The sequence below is a fragment of the Stegostoma tigrinum genome, chromosome 6 (assembly GCF_030684315.1).
Source record: "Stegostoma tigrinum isolate sSteTig4 chromosome 6, sSteTig4.hap1, whole genome shotgun sequence".
Taxonomy (NCBI): Eukaryota; Metazoa; Chordata; class Chondrichthyes; order Orectolobiformes; family Stegostomatidae; genus Stegostoma; species Stegostoma tigrinum.
The window spans coordinates 13,197,732-13,219,265 of record NC_081359.1 but is presented as its reverse complement, the minus strand read 5'-3'; the positions used below and the strand labels follow the sequence as shown (position 1 = coordinate 13,219,265).

The 21,534-nt window shown below is 41.7% G+C and overlaps 1 protein-coding gene across 2 annotated transcripts in view; it reads left to right on the top strand.

Annotated features, from left to right (window-relative positions):
- The window catches only part of atp11a (ATPase phospholipid transporting 11A), a 132,485-nt gene that overhangs the window by 104,951 nt on the left and 6,000 nt on the right, over nucleotides 1-21,534 (top strand). For both annotated transcript variants that reach the window (XM_059646437.1, XM_059646438.1), the window contains 5 exons: nucleotides 549-684; nucleotides 1,065-1,088; nucleotides 3,226-3,291; nucleotides 5,458-5,561; nucleotides 6,429-6,594. In XM_059646437.1, coding sequence (XP_059502420.1) covers nucleotides 549-684; nucleotides 1,065-1,088; nucleotides 3,226-3,291; nucleotides 5,458-5,561; nucleotides 6,429-6,594 — 496 coding nt within the window. The remainder of the gene's footprint in view (nucleotides 1-548; nucleotides 685-1,064; nucleotides 1,089-3,225; nucleotides 3,292-5,457; nucleotides 5,562-6,428; nucleotides 6,595-21,534) is intronic.

Genomic DNA, 21,534 nt, shown 5'->3' with positions numbered 1-21,534 from the left:
TAAAAATTGTGAAGATTTGAAACTGCATCGTAAATCGTGCTCTGTTTCTAATATTCACTCTGCCTCAGAGTTCACGACCCTGAAATTTCAGCTGGGTTGTGGCCTCCCCTATGGCAAGTCCTGCACTAGGTTTTAAGTTAAAATCTTGCCAAGACAAGTTGCAGAACTGAATTCATTAGAACAGTTCATTTTGGGGCTACAGTGAAGAACGATGATCATGAAAGCAGAACAGTTTTTACTAATAGCCATCTGGTTAATTAATGCCTGTTAGAGATGGAGCTTTCTCTTAACTTACACTGGCCTAGGCTTTCCTTGAGACAAGACCCACATGTCAATGATTTTTAATATCCTTAGAAAATTACACAGTTGTTCAAAACAATAATAGAGGCCTTGACAGTTCTACTTAAGAACCAAGATCAAATTAAAATACTGCAGAATGAAAGGTACTGCTGAAGTCAAAAGTACAAAGTTGTCACGTAAATGTACAGTTCAATTGAACTTCCTGAGCAAACAAATGCAGAATTAATCCTTCTCTTCTCAACTACCAGGGATGTTGCCAAAAATTCCTTATTGTGTTGGAAATCATTCATTTACTGGACTTTCCTGGGAGTATTTGATGCTGTGGTGTTTTTCTTTGGTGCTTACTTTATATTTGATAATTCAACCATGACCAGCAATGGACAGGTTAGTACACCTTCTCAAATATGCAGGTACAAGTTGATCTAGCTCTAAAAGTTTACCACTCCCTTTATTTGCCAATTTTATTATTATAGCAATCTATTGTTAATATTATAATAGGTTATTTAATGACACATTCAATTTTACAATTTACACGTTTTCGTCGACATTAAGATGGTTTTATACTTGCCCAGGGAGTATATAATTTACTCTGACCATTACCTGCTCTCTTTTTTGCTATGTTAGTCACTCAGTAATATTTCTGTTTTGGCTTTAATGCCCTGTTAATTTACTTAAACAATTCTGTGCTTTTTTTTTGCCTTGTTTGTTTACTTTCTGTCTTGTATTTTTTTGCTTTTGCTTTTTGCTTCTCTTTCTAACACCAGCTAATGAGGGCCAACTTGAATATGGTAAGATCTTTCTTTCACCTTGTCTTTATCTCATTTTTGGACAAAAATACATCGGACACTTTCTGACTGATGTGATTACTTCTTAGTAAACTCTGTTCTCAAAGGTGTTAGTGGGTTGGGTAGTGGTTGTAATCTTAATTTTTTTCACATACATATTTAATGTTCTCCCCTGCACATTTGTTAAGTAGATTATCCAATCTGATGCAGAGACTTGTCAGAGACATGGCAAGAGAAGCTTTGGATAATAGAAATGGACAAGAGAAGGTTTGAGTTAATCTCTTGGTGGGGTGAGATTAAAGCCCTTAGTACGTGATTACAATCCAGAGTCTGAAACAATGGAAAAACTACATGAAACATTGACCATCTTACTCCACACACCCTACAGACTGTAATTCAGGACATTCCTCTGTAATGACTTTGGTCTAAACACTTCACTCAAGTTATGCAGTGAACTGAGCTCCAGATGCTGTTCATGGTAAATAACATGGGCTATGTTTCAAATCAAATTATCTTTCTATAGTGAGAGATGGTCAGTATTCACCCATTTTCCTCCATTACCGCCGATGGGAAAACGTAAAGCTTTATTCCAGCTCCATTTCTACCTGACTGTTTAGCAAACCCCATGATTTTAGGTAGCCAAGGCACCACCGTACCCAGTTACAATCCTCCTTAGTAAGGCAATAATGTGCACCAATGGTCATACTAGGACCATTTTTTTTTGACAATAGCTGACTCAAAATACGCAGTGTGGGGGTGGTGTTGGCTACATGAATACCGTACAAATGATGTATTATGCCCTTGCGGATTTAGCCTCCCACCCATGAGGCATCGTTGAACTTTTTCCCACCGTTTCCAAATCCAGCCAAAATGTAAGGCCTCCAAAACAATCTGACTTTGGCCTAGCTGCAGCTGAGTACCTACAGCTGAATATCTATCATGGGCTAACAAGCTCTGTCACCCATGTCAATGGGTAGCCAGGTCCATCCATCCATCCCAGGTGGGCAGCTAGGTAATCCCTGTGTCCACCTGTCTCAGGTGGGCAGCCAGACAATGCAAGGAAGCTTGAAAGTATCATGAATCATGAGGAGCATACTGTAGAACTGCAAAAGCACATAGATATGTTTGTGGATGGGCAGATAAAGTAGCAGATGAAATTTAATGCGGAGAAGTGCGAATTCATGCGTTTTGATATGAAGAGTACAGAGACAGACAATGTAAATGTATCATTCTGAACAGGGTTCAGGAGCAGTGGAAACTGCGTATATATTTGTATAAATCATTGTAAGTGGCAGAACAGATTGAAAACTCAGTTAATATAATATTTGGATCCCTAGGCTTTATCAAAAGAGACACAGAGTACAAGAGTGAGGAAGTTATGATAACTTTGTATAAATCATTACTCCACCAAACGTATCCAGTTCTGGGAACCAAACTTTAGGAAAGAGGCAAAGACTTTGGGCAGAATGCTGAAAAGATTCATGAAAATGGTTCCAGTGATAAGGAATTTCAGTTACATAGATATTTGAAAAATTGGGACTGTTTTCTTTGGATGGTGGATTTAATAGAAGTTTTCAGAATCATGAAGATTCTAGGTAGAGGGAGGGAGAAAATCATTGGTGGAAGGATTGTGAACAAGAGGCCACACGTTTAAGCTAATTGGCAAAGGAAGTAATGGCGTAAAGTGAATTACTCCCAAAGAGTGTCACAACATCACAATGGGCTGAATAGCATCCTGTGCTGTAATCAATACATGACTTTATTAACTGCCCTTCCTTTGCCTGTCTCTGGCAACAATTTAGCCACCTCTAAACAACTGCATTATTTACCCACAAGGTGTGAATAACAGGAAAAAGTTAATATTCCCTAGACTTTAAATTGATGATATCAGTCTTGTTTTATGGTAATGTCATTCCTTGCCCAATCAAAAACACTTTCCCAAGTTTACAATCACCACCCACAACTTTTCAAATGCATATTGATGTATTAATGTAGAATTGTTGGCTTTGTAATGGAAGTGCATGGACTATTTTGAAACAGTCCATTTGTTTTTGGTGTGTATCAGGAGTGGGCATGCTGCAGTTCAATGTATAACTTTGCTGACTGATTTGATCTAAATTTGTAAATTTTATATTTTCAGATGTTTGGAAATTGGACATTTGGGACCTTAGTTTTCACTGTTCTGGTATTTACAGTAACTCTTAAGGTATGTTTGTTTTTAACACTTGGTATGAGCCTGCAAACTTAAAAAAAATGATAAGAAATAGGAACAGGATTAGGCTGTTTAGCTGCTTCCCCATTCAGTAAAATAATGCCTGATCTAACTGTGGTGTATGGATTGTGGACTATGCCCCATTTCTACTTCCATAATCTTATCATAGCTACTTTGTACAGCTCCTAGTCATTCCATTTTTTATCTTTTCTGTCTGCAGGAATTGTGCTGTGCACAAAAAGCTTAGGAAAAATATAAATATACAGAGTAGACACCAAACTGAACTTCTCAATTTGTTCCCTTGCTGCTCTCTTTTCCTCCATTTGTAGAGCTGGGATATTTTGTCTCACCAATTCAGTCTCTTTCCATCAACGAGCAAATGTGCCCTCAGCACTGTCTTGAGTAAAAGTTGCACACAGCAAATCTGCTCCTTTATGTATTCAAATCCCATATCTCCTCTTCTTTCACTTGGAGCTTGCAAGTAGTCACATCATATTAAAAAAAAGACTGTCCGAGCAGTGTAACAATTCCGGTAAAGGCTGAGGATTGGACCCCACTGAGGAAGAGCACTGACATGATCACTGGCACAGACAGATCAAACTGGAGAAACACAAAGATATGCAGGGAGAAATGGAACCAGCGACCCAACAAGCATTCTATTTATCGGCAGAGAGATCAGCAAGAAACTCACTGAGAGGCATTATCCAAAAGAAACTCCACAATTCCGATCCACTGCTGTAATGATTGCAGGACAAGAGACAAACACCTCCGCATTCCTTGCTTTCAAGAGATCCAAGGATTTCTGACCAGCTTTTGGAGGTTGGGATGGTGAATGGAGGCTCTGAGAAGGAGCATTGGATGAGAGGCAGGGGGAGAATGGTGCCCTGGGTAGAGGATGGGAGAAATTGGGGTAGTGGGTGAGTGTTGGCAGAGAATTGGACAATCGATAAGGGTTGAGTGGAGAATGTGGCACTGGTCACCAGAAAAGCTGCTGTGTCTGGTTGAAGTTTTGCACCTTCCAAGGGAACTGAACTTATGCGCCCTCTTCCTCTCCAAGGCTTTGCCAAATTTTCCAGTGTAGTGTAGTGCCGAAAATTGACTGCACGGTGTTCCAGATGAGCTATAATCAGCTGATTGCCAAAGTTTAGCATAATTCCTTCTATTTGTGGAAAGCAATGAATCCTACATGGCTTCCTTAACAATCCTGTATGGGTACCCCATTTCCTTCAAAGATTTGTGTATAAATGCTTAAAGGTCTCAGCCTTTCAAATGGGATCATTTATTTTATATTGCCTCTCATCTTCCTTGTCACAAAAATGTATTTCAGGTCACAGTTCTCTGCATTAGAATTTGCATGCCATATGCGTCTGAGATTTTATCAGCTGGCCTGTGTGGCCTTGAAGCCGTTTATTAACCAAATTGTTTATCACTTTAGAGGTAATAGGAACTGCAGATGCTGGAGAATCCAAGATAACAAAGTGTGGAGCTGGATGAACGCAGCAGGCCAAGCAGCATCTTAGGAGCAGGAAAGCTGACGTTTCGGGCCTAGACCCTTCATCAGAGGTCGAGGCCCAAAACGTGAGTTTCCCTGTTCCTAAGATGCTGCTTGGCCTGCTGTGTTCATCCAGCTCCACACCTTGTTATCTTGTTTTCAACATTGCTGACTTTGTGCCACCTGCTGGGATATTTTGCCTCACCAGTTCTGTACCTTTCCATCAATGAGCAAATGTGCCCTCAGCACTGTCTTGAGTAAATTGCACCAGCGTTAATTTCCTTTATACATTCCTGTTATTGCAATATATCCTGTTGTGTAATGGGAAGACTGTGTTTCTAAAAAGAAATTTCTAAACTTTCAACAAGCCTGTCCCAAGTGGATTTGTTTGGCTTCTATTCAGTTAATTGTCATAAATTTCATGCTTTGTATTCCGACAGATTTCTATTTTATTCAACTACTTACTGAGTGAGGATGTGAAATGAAAACCTCATTAAAATTCAGTATTTCCTGAACTTAATTAGCTAAATGTTTCCTTGATAAAGGAATATAGGCTGAATACAGAAATCTGTCTCTGTTCCTCTCCTTAACTACCCTAGTGTTTTATGTCTGAAGTTCTATCCTGATGGTTGGCTGGTTATAAGTGTGTGATGTTTCTGTTTTCACAGCTTGCACTAGATACTCATCATTGGACATGGGTAAACCACTTCGTAATGTGGGGTTCACTGCTCTTTTACATCATCTTTTCTTTCCTGTGGGGAGGTATTATCTGGTAAGTGTGTGTAAATACAGGCTGAAAGTGAAACAAAACCTTTGAATGAATGTTTCCCTTAACATAATGAATGTTTTCAGAAGAATAGAGAATAGGCTCACTTTAAAAAATAACAAAAGATATTTGTTTCATCTAACTTTGTTTCATCCTGAGGTGTGAGATAACAACATGACAGGATTTCCATTTTCGGACTAAGTCTGAGAGAAGAAGAATTTCCAAGATGGAAACCGTTAGCTACCAAAGTGAAGAAGGGATCTGGATCTTGCAGCAACCAAGCAGCTGATTGGTTGCTGGTGAACTTTCTGTTGGGGGTCAGAAAGTTCTGCTGGCCAGTCACAGGTTGGCAGCTCCATAACCTCAGCCCCCTCCATGTAATCCCAGAATGGAGTTCCATGAGGAAAAGTGTTTTTTTGGGGTGAACAGGGTGGGAGATCTCTGGAATTTGAGTTCAGAGAGGTGCGAGGGGACCTGAAGTCAGGGCAGACGGTAAGCAATCAGCAGCCATCCCCCTGCTGTGTGACCAGTCTCGTGGTCTTGTACAAATTGCTGCAGACCCCAACCCCATGCAAACTGAGAGTTTGCCCACATGGGTTTATTAATCAGATTGGCTGACGTTCTCCCGTCTCATGTTAGGCTTCTCTTTTATGTGTTTATGGGATGTGGATGTTGTTGGGCTCAGCCAACGTTTATTGTACCTCAATTCTGAATTAATCTTGAGATGATTGTGATGATGAGCTGCATTTTTGAATCGCTGCAATTCTTGAGGGATAGGCTCAATTTATACTTTTAGATTAATTTCATCTTCTTGTCTTTGAATAACATTATTTTGCCTTTGCTTTTCCTTCATGATGTTTATTTTCTTCTCAGGCCTTTTCTGAATTACCAGAGAATGTACTATGTCTTCATGCAGATGCTTTCAACAGGGCCGGCCTGGTTAGGGATTATCCTGCTAATAACAATCAGCCTCCTTCCAGATGTAGTTAAAAAAGTGCTTTGTAGGCAACTTTGGCCAACAGCAACGGAAAAACTTCAGGTACCAGTAATGAACAGTGTATTGTGTCAAAAATTAACAGTAAAAAATATCAATTGCTATCTGAATGTGTAATACATTGCAATTGGCCATGATTGTATTTTTTTTGTTCAGTTAATAAGCAAAAAATAGGTCATGGAGGAAATCTTGCTTTGCATCTGACTAAATTCACAGTTGTTTGGCACACAATAGATTGATTAACTGCAAAATTTAAAAAGTGTACACATATGTGGAATGAGATGTTACTTTTCGAATGACACAATCGCAGAAAAAATCCACGCGTTCTGTGATTGGCAGATTTCTGCAGGAGGGGAAGTTTGGCTGCAAATTTCTGCAGGTGTAATTTGGGCAGGTATGGGGTGGGAATGGAATGGCATGCAGTGGTACCAGGCCTATGCAGTGAAACTCAGATCCTGAGTGCTTCCTCTGAGGGAGGTATGGAGTGGACGGTAGCTTCACTTGCCATTAGTATTCCGGTGCCTAAAAAGACAAAGGGCCAGTAAGTAACATATGCTGCTTCTATTTCTGTCCCAAATGAATTGTGTGCCAGCAATACACTGGTTGTCATTTGTGTGAAGCAAACGGTAGTGTTCCAAACTGAGGTTAAGCCCTTGAAGTTACACAGCTATATTAGGGACCTGATTCTTTTTAAAACTTTTTTTTATTCATTTGTGGGATGTGGGTATTGCTGGCTGGGCCAGCATTTGTTTCCCTGGAGAAGATGGTGCTGAAATGCCTTCTTGAACCCCTCCCATTTTTGGGGTGTGGGAACATCTCGATTTCCTAAAATAGTCTTTAAAAGTAGGCTCAAATGCAGAGTGGAATTTAAACATCAATAGTTAAACTCTCCCTTTTAATTTTGTGTATATTGATCCCTAAGTTCAGCAATTAATGAAACCCAGTATATTTTCTAATATATTTATTAGAAATAACATTTCCTTCAGTCTTAATTTACAGGATAGACTTCTTGCCTCACATATTGGTTCCATTATACTACTGCCTTTTATCCAGTGCTGTAGCTGCAGATTTTATATCTGCTGGACTGCCAATGTTCATGATGTTTGCTATTGTTAAGCTCTTGTGACCATTAACTTTGTCCTACTCTGCATTTCGCTTTCTGATCTTTCTCACCATTCTGGACTGGTATTTCATGTTGTCCAACAACATAGTTGCCTCTCTAGGCTCCCTGAATTATTCAGCTCCTTAGTCTTTGGTATTCCAGGCTCCTGATCTCACACCTACACCTCTGCTTATCTCCATTTTAAACAGATATTGCCACTTGTAGCTTTGAACCTAGACTTACCTGTACTGGATCAGTTGTCACTGTTTATTGGCTATCTTGTTGCTCTTTTTATTTGTTATCTGAATACGACTCATTTCAAAATTTCTTTGCTATTTTACTCTCTCCAAACTGGACCTCGCTTCTCATGGCTGATCATTCAGCAGCTTGATGCAACAACTTACAAATCATTTTCTCAACTCCTGATCTCCCATTTTTACTGGGGATTCTTTTGTACCCTATTATTGCTTGCTTCAGCTTAAGAACTTGTCTTATGTAAATCTCTGTTATTTAGGAAAAGATTCCCTTTTACATCTCACTTTGCCAGTGAACTCGCTATTTTTATTTTCCTTCCTCCTATCTGTCTTGGAATCTGTTCGTTGTGAAAGCTAACATTCCCTTAATGTGCCAGAAAGTCCAAATGTCATATCCGCCTCTCTCTATTAGCCGTCTCATTCAACATGATTACTAATCTCTTCAAAAACCTTTTCGTGCCAGTTACTCAACCCTATTCCCCAAGGATTCTCAAAAACTCTACTGCCAGATCTACAGAGTCTTGCTTTCGGTCAAGAATGATCACTCAGTCATATACAATGTGCTTCCTGTCCGTGATGGTCTGATATGTTCTTTATTGGATGACTCCACAGTGTTGGGCATGATCAGCCAAGTTCTTCGGTCCCTCTCCTTCGTTATTCAGTTCCAGTGGAGCACCCTCATAGTTACTGGTCTTACTTGTTGCTCATCAGAGTGTCTTCAGCATTATATTCCCTTCTCAACCCACAGCGTCAACTCCGAAGTTTCCCATCAACCTCTCTTTGCCATGCCACTACCCCCTACCACCCTTTCTTGTATGTTTATCCATTCATGGGAATCTGATCTTCATTGAAGTTGCCAGCACTTCTTTTCTATCCACATTTTACTTGAGAAGCTGAAAGTGAACAATGAAGCTGACAATGAAGCCTTGGATCATTACACTGATGTGGTAGAGGTAACGGTGTTGTTAGACAGGGGAATTGTTGCATTTTGACTCATTTAGGCAAGTGGGAAATCTTCCATCACATACTTGACTTGCGCCTTTGCAGATCATGAAAAAACCATGGGACTAGAGAGAAGTTACTCACTGCAGAATTCCCAGCTTCTGTCCTGTTTTTGTATCCACAGTGTTGATGGAACTGGACCAGTAAAATTTTTCATTAATAATAAACCCCCAGCATGTTGATGGTTGGGAATTTAACAAGTTAAGACCATTCAATATCAAAAGGATATTGTTAGATTCTCTCTGGTTGGAGATGACGCTGCTATTGGATTGCCTTGCCGTTGGATTTGGAGGATGGTATGAAGCCACCTCACAGCTAATTTGTTTCAGAAATAGTAGGAACTGCAGATGCTGGAGAATCTGAGACAACAAGGTGTAGAGCTGGATGAACATAGCAGGCCAAGCAGCATCAGGGGAGCAGGAAGGCTGAAGTTTCTTGCCTCCTGCTCCTCAAATGCTGTTTGGCCTACTGTGTTCATCCAGCTCTACACCTTATTATCTCAGATTCTCCAGCATCTGCAGTTCCTACTGTCTCTGAAACAATTTTAACCCCACCACAAAGCCGAAGAAGGGTCTAGGCCTGAAACGTCAGCCTTCCTGCTCCACTGATGCTGCTTGACCTGCTATGTTCATCCAGCTGTACACCTTGCACCTTGTTATCACAGCTAATTTGCCCAGCATCGCTCAAAACCAGATCTTCACATGTTCATTCTCCTGACATCGGGATCCGAAAGCAACCGCTCTACTTGGAACTAGGTTGTGGTAAGAGGCTCACAGGAAGGTTACGGACACAACTTGGGGATATTTTCAAAACATCCCTGAACAGTCAACTCCCCACTGGCTCACGGGAGATGGTGATGTGATCCACCAGTAGGCTGGTTTGGGATGGTACCAGTAGCATTGAGAGACTTTGACAGGAACATGCAGGGAGGAAATCAGGGCACTAGAGGGAGCACATAACCCTCCTATCAATGCATTACACACCTTTTGAGAATGACATGCCATGCTTGTAACGAAGCATGTACATCATATTTATCATCCATCTCAGAACCTGTCAAAGCAGAATGGAGGATTATTACTTGGCACTTACGGGATACAAATGTTACTTGCTATTTAACAGCCTGTGCTGGATAATACCCTGATTTTTCAGCATGCGGGCATAAAGATTTTGTAGAGGCACATTTTGGCCATGCACCGGGGACGTTTCATCCATTCATAAACAGATTTTACGTATTCAAGATGTTTTTTGTCATGTCCAGGCACATTTCACAGTATTCAGACTCTTTGAAACTTGGCATTTCCTGGCTGAAATGATGACAGCTCATTTCACCCTGTGCATTTTATTGTGCACAGGCACATATTTTTCTTTTAACTCTGATGTCTGCAGTGTTCAAATTTTTGAATTTCTATTTTACGCAATGGTTTCAAGTGAACCGGAGCGCACATCGTGACATGATCTCTTCCTCACAGCAAGTGAAATGCTTTATTTTTAAACATCTGTTTCTTTGAATGTGCATTTTACCTAAAGTTATCTCTAAAATACAGATAGAAGTTTCATGTATTCATCTTGGGTAAAAGTTAAGTTTGTCAAGCAATTGTGAATGGATTTCTGCATGTGTTAAAGGTTTCTATGTATGTTGCTCACATCTTTGAACATGCAGTGCACACAACTTTTAGCATGTGCTGTTTGTACGCATTTTCAATTTACACTGTGCATGACTATTGGAATGCGCTGTTCATGGCTTTCAGCATTTGCTGTGAAGACACAGCTTTCAAAGTGAGCTGAGCACAGCTTTCAACATGCACTGTGCACAACTGTTGGCATGCGCTGTGCATGGCTTTCGGCATGCGCTGTGCACAACTATCAGTGCACTGTGATAACAAAGTGTGGAGCTGGATGAACACAGCAGACCAAGCAGCATCTCAGGAGCACAAAAGCTGACGTTTCGGGCCTTGGCCCTTCATCAGAGAGGGGGATGGGGGGAGGGAACTGGAATAAATAGGGAGAGAGGGGGAGGCGGACCGAAGATGGAGAGTAAAGAAGATAGGTGGAGAGGAGAGTATAGGTGAGGAGGTAGGGAGGGGATAGGTCAGTCCAGGGAAGATGGACAGGTCAAGGAGGCGGGATGAGGTGGTAGGTGGGAAATGGAGGTGCGGTTTGAGGTGGGAGAAAGGGATGAGTGAGAGGAAGAACAAGTTAGGGAAGCAGAGACAGGCTGGGCTTGTTTTGGGATGCAGTGGGGGGAGGGGACGAGCTGGGCTGGTTTTGTGATGCAGTGTGGGGAGGAAGGGAAGAACTGGGCTGGTTTTGGGATGCAGTGGGGGAAGGGGAGATTTTGAAGCTTGTGAAGTCCACATTGATGCCATTGGGCAGCAGCGTTCCCAAGCGGAATATGAGTTGCTGTTCCTGCAACCTTCGGGTGGCATCATTGTGGCACTGCAGGAGGCCCATGATGGACATGTCATCTGAGGAATGGGAGGGGGAGTTGAAATGGTTTGCAACTGGGAGGTGCAGTTGTTTGTTGCGAACCGAGCAGAGGTGTTCTGCAAAGTGGTCCCCAAGCCTCCGCTTGGTTTCCCCAATGCAGAGGAAGCCACACCGGGTGCAATGGATAAAATATATCACATTGGCAGATGGGCAGGTGAACATCTGCTTGATATGGAAGGTCATCTTGGGGCCTGGGATAGGGGTGAGGGAGGAGGTGTGGGGGCAATTGTAGCAATTCCTGCAGTTGCAGGGGAAGGTGCCGGGTGTGGTGGGGTTGGTGGGGAGTGTGGAGCGGACAAGGGAGTCGCGGAGAGATTGGTCTCTCCGGAAGGCAGACAAGGGTGGGGATGGAAAAATAGCTTGTGTGGTGGGCTTGGATTGTAGATGGCAGAAGTGTTGGAGGATGATGCGTTGTATCCGGAAGTTGGTGGGGTGGTATGTGAGAACGAGGGGGATCCTCTGGGGGCGGTTGTGGCAGGGGTGGGGTGTGAGGGATGTATTGCGGGAAATGCGGGAGACTCGGTCAAGGGTGTTCTCAACCACTGTGGGGGGAAAGTTGCGGTCCTTGAAGAACATGGACATCTGGGATGTGCGGGAGTTGAATGCCTCATCGTGGGAGCAGATGCGGCGGAGGCGGAGGAATTGGGAATAGGGGATGGAGTTTTTGCAGTAGGGTGGGTGGGAGGAGGTGTATTCTAGGTAGCTGTGGGAGTCAGTGGGCTTGCTATGCCTGCCTCTTTGTAGGTTACGTGGAACAGTCCCTCTTCCGCACCACCACAGGCCCCAAACCCCACCTCTTCCTCCGTTACATTGATGACTGCATCGGCGCCGCCTCTTGCTCCCCAGAGGAGCTCGAACAGTTCATCCACTTTACCAACACCTTCCACCCCAACCTCAAGTTCACCTGGGCCATCTCCAACACATCCCTCACCGTCCTGGACCTCTCAGTCTCCATCTCAGGTAACCACTTAGAAACTGATGTCCATTTCAAGCCCACCGACTCCCACAGCTACCTAGAATACCCTCCCACCCACCCTCCTGCAAAAATTCCATCCCCTATTACCAATTCCTCCGCCTCCACCGCATCTGCTCCCAGGATGAGGCATTCCACTCCTGCACATCCCAGATGTCCACGTCCTTCAAGGACCGCAACTTTCCCCCCACAGTGGTCGAGAACTGCCTTGACCGAGTCTCCCGCATTTCCCGCAACACAGCCCTCACACCCCGCCCCCGCCACAACCGCCCCCAGAGGATCCCCCTCATCCTCACATACCACCCCACCAACCTCCGGATACAACATATCATCCTCCAACACTTTCGCCATCTACAATCCGACCCCACCACCCAAGCTATTTTTCCATCCCCACCCTTGTCTTCCTTCCGGAGAGACCACTCTCTCCGCGACTCCCTTGTCCGCTCCACACTCCCCTCCAACACCACCACACCCGGCACCTTCCCCTGCAACTGTAGGAAGTGCTACAATTGCCCCCACACCTCCTCCCTCACCCCCATACCAGGCCCCAAGATGACCTTCCATATAAAGCAGATGTTCACCTGCCCATCTGCCAATGTGGTATATTGTATCCATTGCACCCGGTGTGGCTTGCTCTACATTGGGGAAACCAAGCGGAGGCTTGGGGACCGCTTTGGAGAACACCTCCGCTCGGTTCGCAACAAACAACTGCACCTCCCAGTCGCAAACCATTTCAACTCCCCCTCCCATTCCTCAGATGACATGTCCATCATGGGCCTCCTGCAGTGCCACAATGATGCCACCCGAAGGTTGCAGGAACAGCAACTCATATTCCACTTGGGAACCTTGCAGCCCAATGGCATCAATGTGGACTTCACAAGCTTCAAAATCTCCCCTTCCCCCACTGCATCCCAAAACCAGCCCAGTTCTTCCCCACTTCCCCCCACCACATCCCAAAACCAGCCCAGCCTGTCTCTGCTTCCCTAACCTGTTCTTCCTCTCATCCATCCCTTCCTCCCACCTCAAACCGCGCCTCCATTTCCTACCTACCACCTCATCCCGCCTCCTTGACCTGTCCATCTTCCCTGGACTGACCTATCCCCTCCCTACCTCCTCACCTATACTTCCCTCTCTACCTATCTTGTTTTCTCTCCATCTTCAGTCTACCTCCCCCTCTCTCCCTATTTATTCCAGTTCCCGCTCCCCATCCCTTTCTCTGATGAAGGGTGAAGGCCTGAAACGTCAGCTTTTGTGCTCCTGAGATGCTGCTGGGCCTGCTGTGTTCATCCAGTTCCACACTTTGTTATCTTGGATTCTCCAGCATCTGCAGTTCCCATTATCAGTGCACTGTGTGCGGTTTTCAGGATGCGCTGTGCATGGGTTTTGGCATGTGCTGTGCTCAACTATCAGCCTGTGTTGTTTAGTAGTATCAGCGAGCGCTGTTGATGACTATGGGTGTGCACTGTGCATGGTTTTCAGGATGCGCTATGCATGGATTTCGGCATGTGATTTGCACGACTATTGGCATGTGCTGTGCATAGCCTTCGTCACGCGCTGTGCATGGTTATTAGCGTGCACTGTGCCCGACTGTCAGCGTGTCCTGTTGCTACTACCAGCGAGCGTTGTTCATCACTGTTGGCTTGCACTGTGCACAGTTTTCAGGATGCGCTGTTCACGACTATTGGCATACGCTGTTCACGACTATTGGCACGCGCTGTGCGTGGCTTTCGGCACATTTTGTGCCTGGTTTTCAGATGTGTTGCATGCCCAGCTTCTAGCATGCACTGCGCACAGTTTTCTGTATATATTGTACACAGCTTTCTCTTTATGCCTTTAACCAGATTAATCCTTGTGTTTCTCTCTCCTTTTGCCCTACCTCTGCCGTTCCTGAATATTCATCCTTCGCTGTTTGTAAATGAATATTGGGCTCCCATGTCCTACTTTCAACTGGAAAAAACACAGACCAAGCGAAAGTACATTTCAGCTGAACAGTCCACCATCTTTATGCTTTCCCAGACATCCAGTAGTCTAAGTTTCTAATGGAAAAAAGATGATACTTCTTCCCTCTATTGTTAAGGTGCGTGAGAGTTGGATTTTCCATATCGTTGTGGTTACTACCATCAGTGGATATTTAGAAGTATAAAAGACAATCCCTTTAAAGGAGGCTATCTGGAAAATAAATTGACGAGAGCCAAGGTTTCCAATTACATTTCATTCTGTCCATAAGTAAATCAAATGGGTAACATTTGAACTCGGTTTGAGAATCTTTGAGTCATGTGAGGTTATGCAGTTTCTAGTAAAGAGGTAGAAGCTGCTGAACTTAATGTTCTCACTTGGTTGAAGGAAAATTCCGAGGAATTGATTCCAAATGGTGCACTTAGAGGCACATTAAATGGTTGCTAAAAGAATAGGTTCAAGGTTCTGGTCTAAGGTATTGGTGGCAGGCTTTTTCCTTGCATTGCTGTAGTCCTTGTGCAAATGGGCGTCAGCAGTGGAAAGGTTGTTACAGATTATTGTCCGTATTACTGTGGTGGCACAGTGTTGCACATGACTTTTCAATATTCTGTTTTGTGGAGGTGATGGATTAGTATGAGCCTTTTGCTTTTTTGTTTCTTCACAATAGTAGCTGTTAAATCAAGCAATCCTGGAGACCCTATGTACAGAAGACAACAGAAGAAATAAGTTATCTGATAGCCCATTTGTAGATCAGGACTGTTTGGACCTATAACGGGTTCCTTGACCTTCATTATTTCCCAGAATCTTCCAGAGAATTTGTTAAAATCTTTGCTTTCTCTAAAATAAATCTGTAACTGCTAATAAGTGCAGAATCTGATTATCCTACCTTTCCTACTCCCAATTTTCATGTTCTTCTACTCTCTATTTTTACACTTGACATTTGCCCAGGAACAGAACAAATAGAAACTACAGTACGACACATGGCCAGCACAGTCAGTTATGTCAGTGGACAAGATCATAGATGACCTCCCCACCATATCCCTGCCCACCCACCACCTTCCAAATTCAGTTCTACTTTCGCTTTTCAATCCCAAATCCTATACTCCATGGTATCCCCAACACCCAAAAATCTAGCAACATCATCTTTGAATATGCTCATTGAATGCACAACCATTGCATTCTAGGTAAGAATACCAAAGATTCACAGCCTCTCTGAATAAAGAAATTTCTCTTCATCTGGATTCTAATTGACCAATCAATACATTTTAGCAAGATGTGAGCCACTATTCTCCAGAGACCAACCACAGGAGTCAACATATCAGCACCTACTCTGTTTAGCTGATTCATAATTTTTTGCGTTTCAATAAGATCACCTTGCATTCTTCAAAAGCCGAGAAAGCTGAGACCTAGTTTATTCAACCTCTCACCCTGGATAATTTTCTCATCCTAGGAGCAAAACTAGTGACCCTGCCTGCAAGGCAGGTATATTTCTCCTTAAATCTTGAACCTGTAATTATGGAGAGTATCCCAAATGTGGTCTCCCCAAAGCCTTATACACCTGTAGAAAGACTTTGTTGCTCTTATGCTCCTGTCCAGCCACAATAGAAGCCAATATATCACTTCTTTTCCAAATTGTCTTCAGTACCTGCATGCTAACTTTGTATTTCTTGTATGAGTACATCCAAGTCTCTGCAAACTCCTCTAAACTTTTTTTCCCCTATTATTAAAGAAATGAGTAACCTCGCATTTCGCCCCATTTTAGTCATCTGCTAAATTTTACTTGATTATTTAGTCTTTTAAATCTCTTTGTATTGTCCTTATATTTCACAGATTACGCCCCAGCTAGCTTTCAACTAAGAAGGTACCAAGAACTGCAGATGCTGGAGTCACAGAAAACACAGTGTGAATCTGGAGGAACAGTTCTGAAGAGGGGTCCCAACCCAAAATGTTGACTTTCCTACTCCTCTGATGCTGCTTGACATGCTGCATTCGTCCAGCTCCACACTGTGTTGACGAGCTTTCAACCAACTTGGGAGTATTACTCTCAGTCTCTTTGTCTAAGTTATAAGTAGAGATTGCAAATAATTGAGGCCTCAGATTTGATCCTGGTGGCATGCCACTAGTGATGGCTTACAACTTGAAAATGTTCCATGTGTGCCTACATGCTGCTTCCTATTATTAACAAATGCTCCATCCATGTTAATATACCCAGCCCCAAATCTATGCAAACTTATATTGCAAGTTAACCTTTTGTGTGACTCTGTTGAATACCTCTGAAAATACCTTTGAATACCTTTTTTATCAACTTTTTGGTCACCCCTTGTTAATTTATAAACACTTTGAAAATTCAAGCATACTGTTTTTATTGGCTCCGCTTTATCTGACCTGGCAGTTACAAACTCGGTAATCTTCAACACCTTTGTCAAACATGATTTATCTTTCCTAAATCCATGTTGATTTTGATTGGCCATACTTTGATTTTCTAAATTAATTGTTAAAACATCCTTGATAATGGATTCAAGCATTTTCTCGACAACAGACCAATGTAATTTTAATTTGCTTCTCGTTCCATGTTTAATCTTTCCTTCTGTTCCTAACTGGTGGTGCTATATTTGCTAGCTTCCAAATGCTAAGCCTGAATCTAGGCAATTTTGGAATATCATAACCAATACATCCACTTTCTGTATAGCTTTCTCCTTTCAAACTTTGGGATTTAAAATGCCAGGTCTTCATCAATTGTCAGCATTTAATCCCATAATTTTCTCCAACAACTTTTTTTCTGCTAATATTGATTACTTTAAGTACTTCTTTTACTGACTTCTTGGTTGCCCTTCATTTTCTGCTGAATAGTTTATGTCTATCATTTCCTATTGCCTGCTAAATAATTTGTGTCTTTTATTTCCTATTCCCTGTGATAATTTATTGTCTATGCCTCAAAGGGGCAAAAATTTATTTTACCTCATATTGTAATTTTTAAGATGCAAAAAAACACTTAAAATGCATTTTATATTCATACTTAGTTTCTTTCACTTTGTTTTTCTTTTTATCAACTTTTTGGTCACCCGTTGTTAATTTCTAAAACTTTCCAAATCTTCAGGCTTAATGTATTCCTCCTGATGTTACAAGTATATTATTTTAAAACTATCCCATCTTTAAATTCCCAAGTAAGGCAGGGATCAATATGTCTCTAGAAGCATTTTTATTTGAATATATTTTTTGAATGTTGCGCATTGTTTCTTTAAAAGTTTCTAACTGTTCCTTTTCGGTTTATTTTTTACTCCTATTAATCATGCCCATTTTCCCCTTTGTTGTTTCGGTTAAACTTTGTTAAGATTAAAGATTCTTCTTCTCAAGTATGTTATTTTGCTTTGAAACATTTTATGGAATTATGCAATTTATTATCACCATTCCTAGAGGATCGCTTGCTGGTAAATTACATAGAACATAGAACATAGAACAGTACAGCACAGAACAGGCCTTTCAGCCCACAATGTTGTGTTGACCATTGATCCTCATGTATGCACCCTCAAATTACTTATTGACTCTGACCAGTTATACAGTACTATGTCTAAAATAGCTTTATTCTTTTTTAGTTTGATATAGTTTAGAGTTTTAAGAGGCTGTGATGGAAGCAGCCTGTAGGATCATCTGTCAGATTAAGTGCATTCATTTGAATTATCCAGTCCCTCAAGATTATTACATGGCCTTTGTTGCAACCTCTGCTTATTTCTTGCCTATGCTTTGTACACTGGTATAACAAAGTAAGGAAACAAAAACTACTCCGAGCAGTGTTTTAAAATCCATGTTGTTTCTCATCTACATCCGTGTTCAGTTGATTTCCTTATATTCTGAGCCAAAGTCCTTTCTTATTACTGTCCTAATCAGGGCTATTGTACCTCACATTCAATCATAACAGCTTTTTGAAATGTTGTACACTCTGGAATATTTATTTCCCAGCCTTCGTCACGTTTTGACTGTAGCTTTCCAATGAAGATTACATCAGCCCATGCATCTTTATTTGTACTTCCCACTCCCAGAAAGGTACTAATTTTTATTTAAACTATATTCTCTTACTTAACTTACCTCTGAAAAGTGGGCATTTGCCAGAAATAAGCTGGCAGCTATTGACCACAAATTGTGTTTCTAAGGTCCATCCATTGGTCAAAAACTAACTAACTCATCATTCACTTGGAAATTTCACACTCTTGCATTTTGTAGACATTCCAGTAAAACCAACATCAAGGAACAGCAGATGAGATGTCTTCCTAGATGTCACCCAGTTACGAAAATGGGCAAAGCTATTGAAATTCATTATGACTGAAATGGCACGAATAGTTCCACAATTATCTTTCACAGTACATAATAGTTTTGACCAGATGCATTGAAGCCATCCCTTTAACTGAATTGACTCATTCACGAACTCTTACACGAAGGAAACTTATGGTTTCTAAATTATTTTGAGTATATTGCTCTGAACATTTTGTCATACTGCATTTTAACATTCCAGCTGACAGTAAGCACCTCCAGGTTCATCTAACGTCTCACTCTAATTTTAACATCTCTCAAAACCATGAAATCCATGAAGATTACTGTATTTCAACTGAACCTATAATACAAGAATCATAATGCTATGCTATCTGAGGTCCTATGAAAAGGAATTCTGACAGAGCAGACAACTTCAAGAAGATTCACTGCACATTGAGTTACTGGACTCCAATTCACGTGAATCGCTCCCCATATCATCTGTCTAAATTAGTTGTGATTATAACCAGCTTTCTGTTTTCTCCCTTCTTTGTATGCTTCTGCATGTCTATTGCAAATTATCACCAGTTTAAAAACTGGTATAAACTATCCTTTTGTTTCAATGCTAAATAGAGTTTGTTGTGGGTCTTTTAAAAATTGGACTTAACAAACAGCAGGTGTGCGAGGAGCACAGTACGTTATGTTTTGAAAAGAAGTAGTATTCATTATAAACAAATTAGAAATCACTTCTGTTATATATAGAAGATGAGCACCAAAAATAATTCAATTCACCTCTCAATTCTGTCTGTGACAGTATAACTAGTTCTTTTATAACTTTTATAACTAGTGCATATGAATGCTTCATGCATGCTGTTAAGAAACTTTAATTTTATTTTTTACCACTATTTTTTGCATAGACTTTATTTGTTCAGTATTACTGTCAAACTCTGCACCTTTCTAACGATCTGATTGTAATGGAACGGTTACAAGACAGTTGGAGGCCATTTGGCCCTGAGTGCCATGCTTGCTCTGTAGAGAAGCAATTCACTGATACCTTTCTTCCACCTTTTCACTTCAGCTAAGACCGTAACAAATAGGAACAGGAGTAGGCTGTTTTGCCCCCAAGGTAGGTTGGCCGTTCAATAGGATCATGGCAATCCAGCATTCCTCCTGCCTACTTCTTCCCTTTCCTGGAAACCCTTGATTCGCTACTAAGCAAGAATCCATCTATCTTAGCCTTAAATATACATAAGGACTCTGCCCCCACAGCTCTCTGAGGTAAGGAGTTCCAATGGCTCTCAACCCTCTGAGAGAAGATCTATCTTCGTCTCAGTCTTAAATTAATGCTTCTTTGTTCTACATCTGTGCTGTGTGGTCCTAGACTGTCTCATGAGGGGAAACATCCTCTCAGCATTTACCCTCTCAATCCTCTTAAGAATCCTATAGGTTGAGATCACCTCTCATTCTTCTAAATTCCAACTTTGCAAATTTTTCCCCATTTGTAACCAAATAATACACTGCTGCATTGTTCAGGTAACACTGATGTTTAGAGTTTTTTTTTTCATTTGGACCCTAACACCTCGAATTATTTCAGCAGTACATCATTCCTAGTTCTACATGTTGTTGGCTCCTTCATGGACCACAGCAAATGGATCCTTCCCCTTCTAAGTTCTTCTTTTAGCCGTACAAAAGATAGCTAAAATCCTAGCATCAGGCAGGCATGGTGTTGGAGCTCTCAGCTGCAGCTGCCGAGAATATTACCTATTTCCATCACAACATTGACTCCTATCACTGTCACGTTCCTTTTCACTCTTCTCCACTCAATACTTTTCTATACTGCGCTGTCATGCATGTTTTCCCATCCATACTGTAGTCCTTGTTATCACCTGTACAATTAGCAATACCTTGTATATAGAGCTAAAGCCCTACTTCATGGATCTCCACAGCTGCTTGACTCTCAGTCACTTGTCCCCTGTCTGACAACTATCCAAATTCTAATCCTAATTTAAGGGATGTAATCATCTCCCAGGGCACAGTGTCTAAGTTTGCGCTGTGATTTACTGGAGCATTGTGATTAAAACTTCTTGAAACTCTGCAGTGTCTGCCTTTTACGGTTTCTTGGGCCGCTGCCATTGAAGGTTGCGTACCATATTGCAGGGGATTTTTCTTACATGAGATTCAAAGGAGGATAGGCCGTTCATTCCTTTAGGCCAAAATTCATCACTCAATAAGATTATGTATGATATGATTCTGACCATAACTCCATTTTGTGAACCACCCTGAAAACTTCTGATACTCTCGATAGTCAAGAATCAGTCCAACTCTACCTTAAAAATATTCAACAATTCTGATTTCACAACTGTGTGGAGAAAAACTTCCGAAGGCTTACAACACTGAGAAAAAAATTCTGCTCAACTGCATCTTAAACGGGCAATCCCTTATTTTCTGGCCAAGTCATACTCGATTTTTTTATGTTCCTGGTATCTCAGATAAGGTTGTATCTCATACTTCTGAACTCCAAAGGACACAGACAGAAATATACCCAAACTTTCTTTAGATGAAAAGTCACACCCACAGCAGGAATCAAGTGAATGAACCTCTTTCTGAACTGCTTCTCACATGCCTTCCTAAGGAGATCAAACAGTACCTCTGATGTGGTCTCACCAGTGCCATGTAAAACTGTAGCATGACATCCCTGCTTTAATAGTTAATGCTCTTTGCAATAAATAAATTAATTAGGTTTGCTTTTGAATCACTTGCTGTATGTACATACTATCTTTTTCACAGAGATCGTTCCCTCTGGGACACTCTAGTCCATTCCTCGAGCACCAACACCAAGCACAAGCATGACCCGACATTACCATAGACACAGCGTTCTGCCTGCATGCCCATTTGTCTGTCCATGGCATACAGCAATGCTCCAGTAAATCTCAGCGCAAACTGGAGGAATAACTTCTCATCTTCAGACT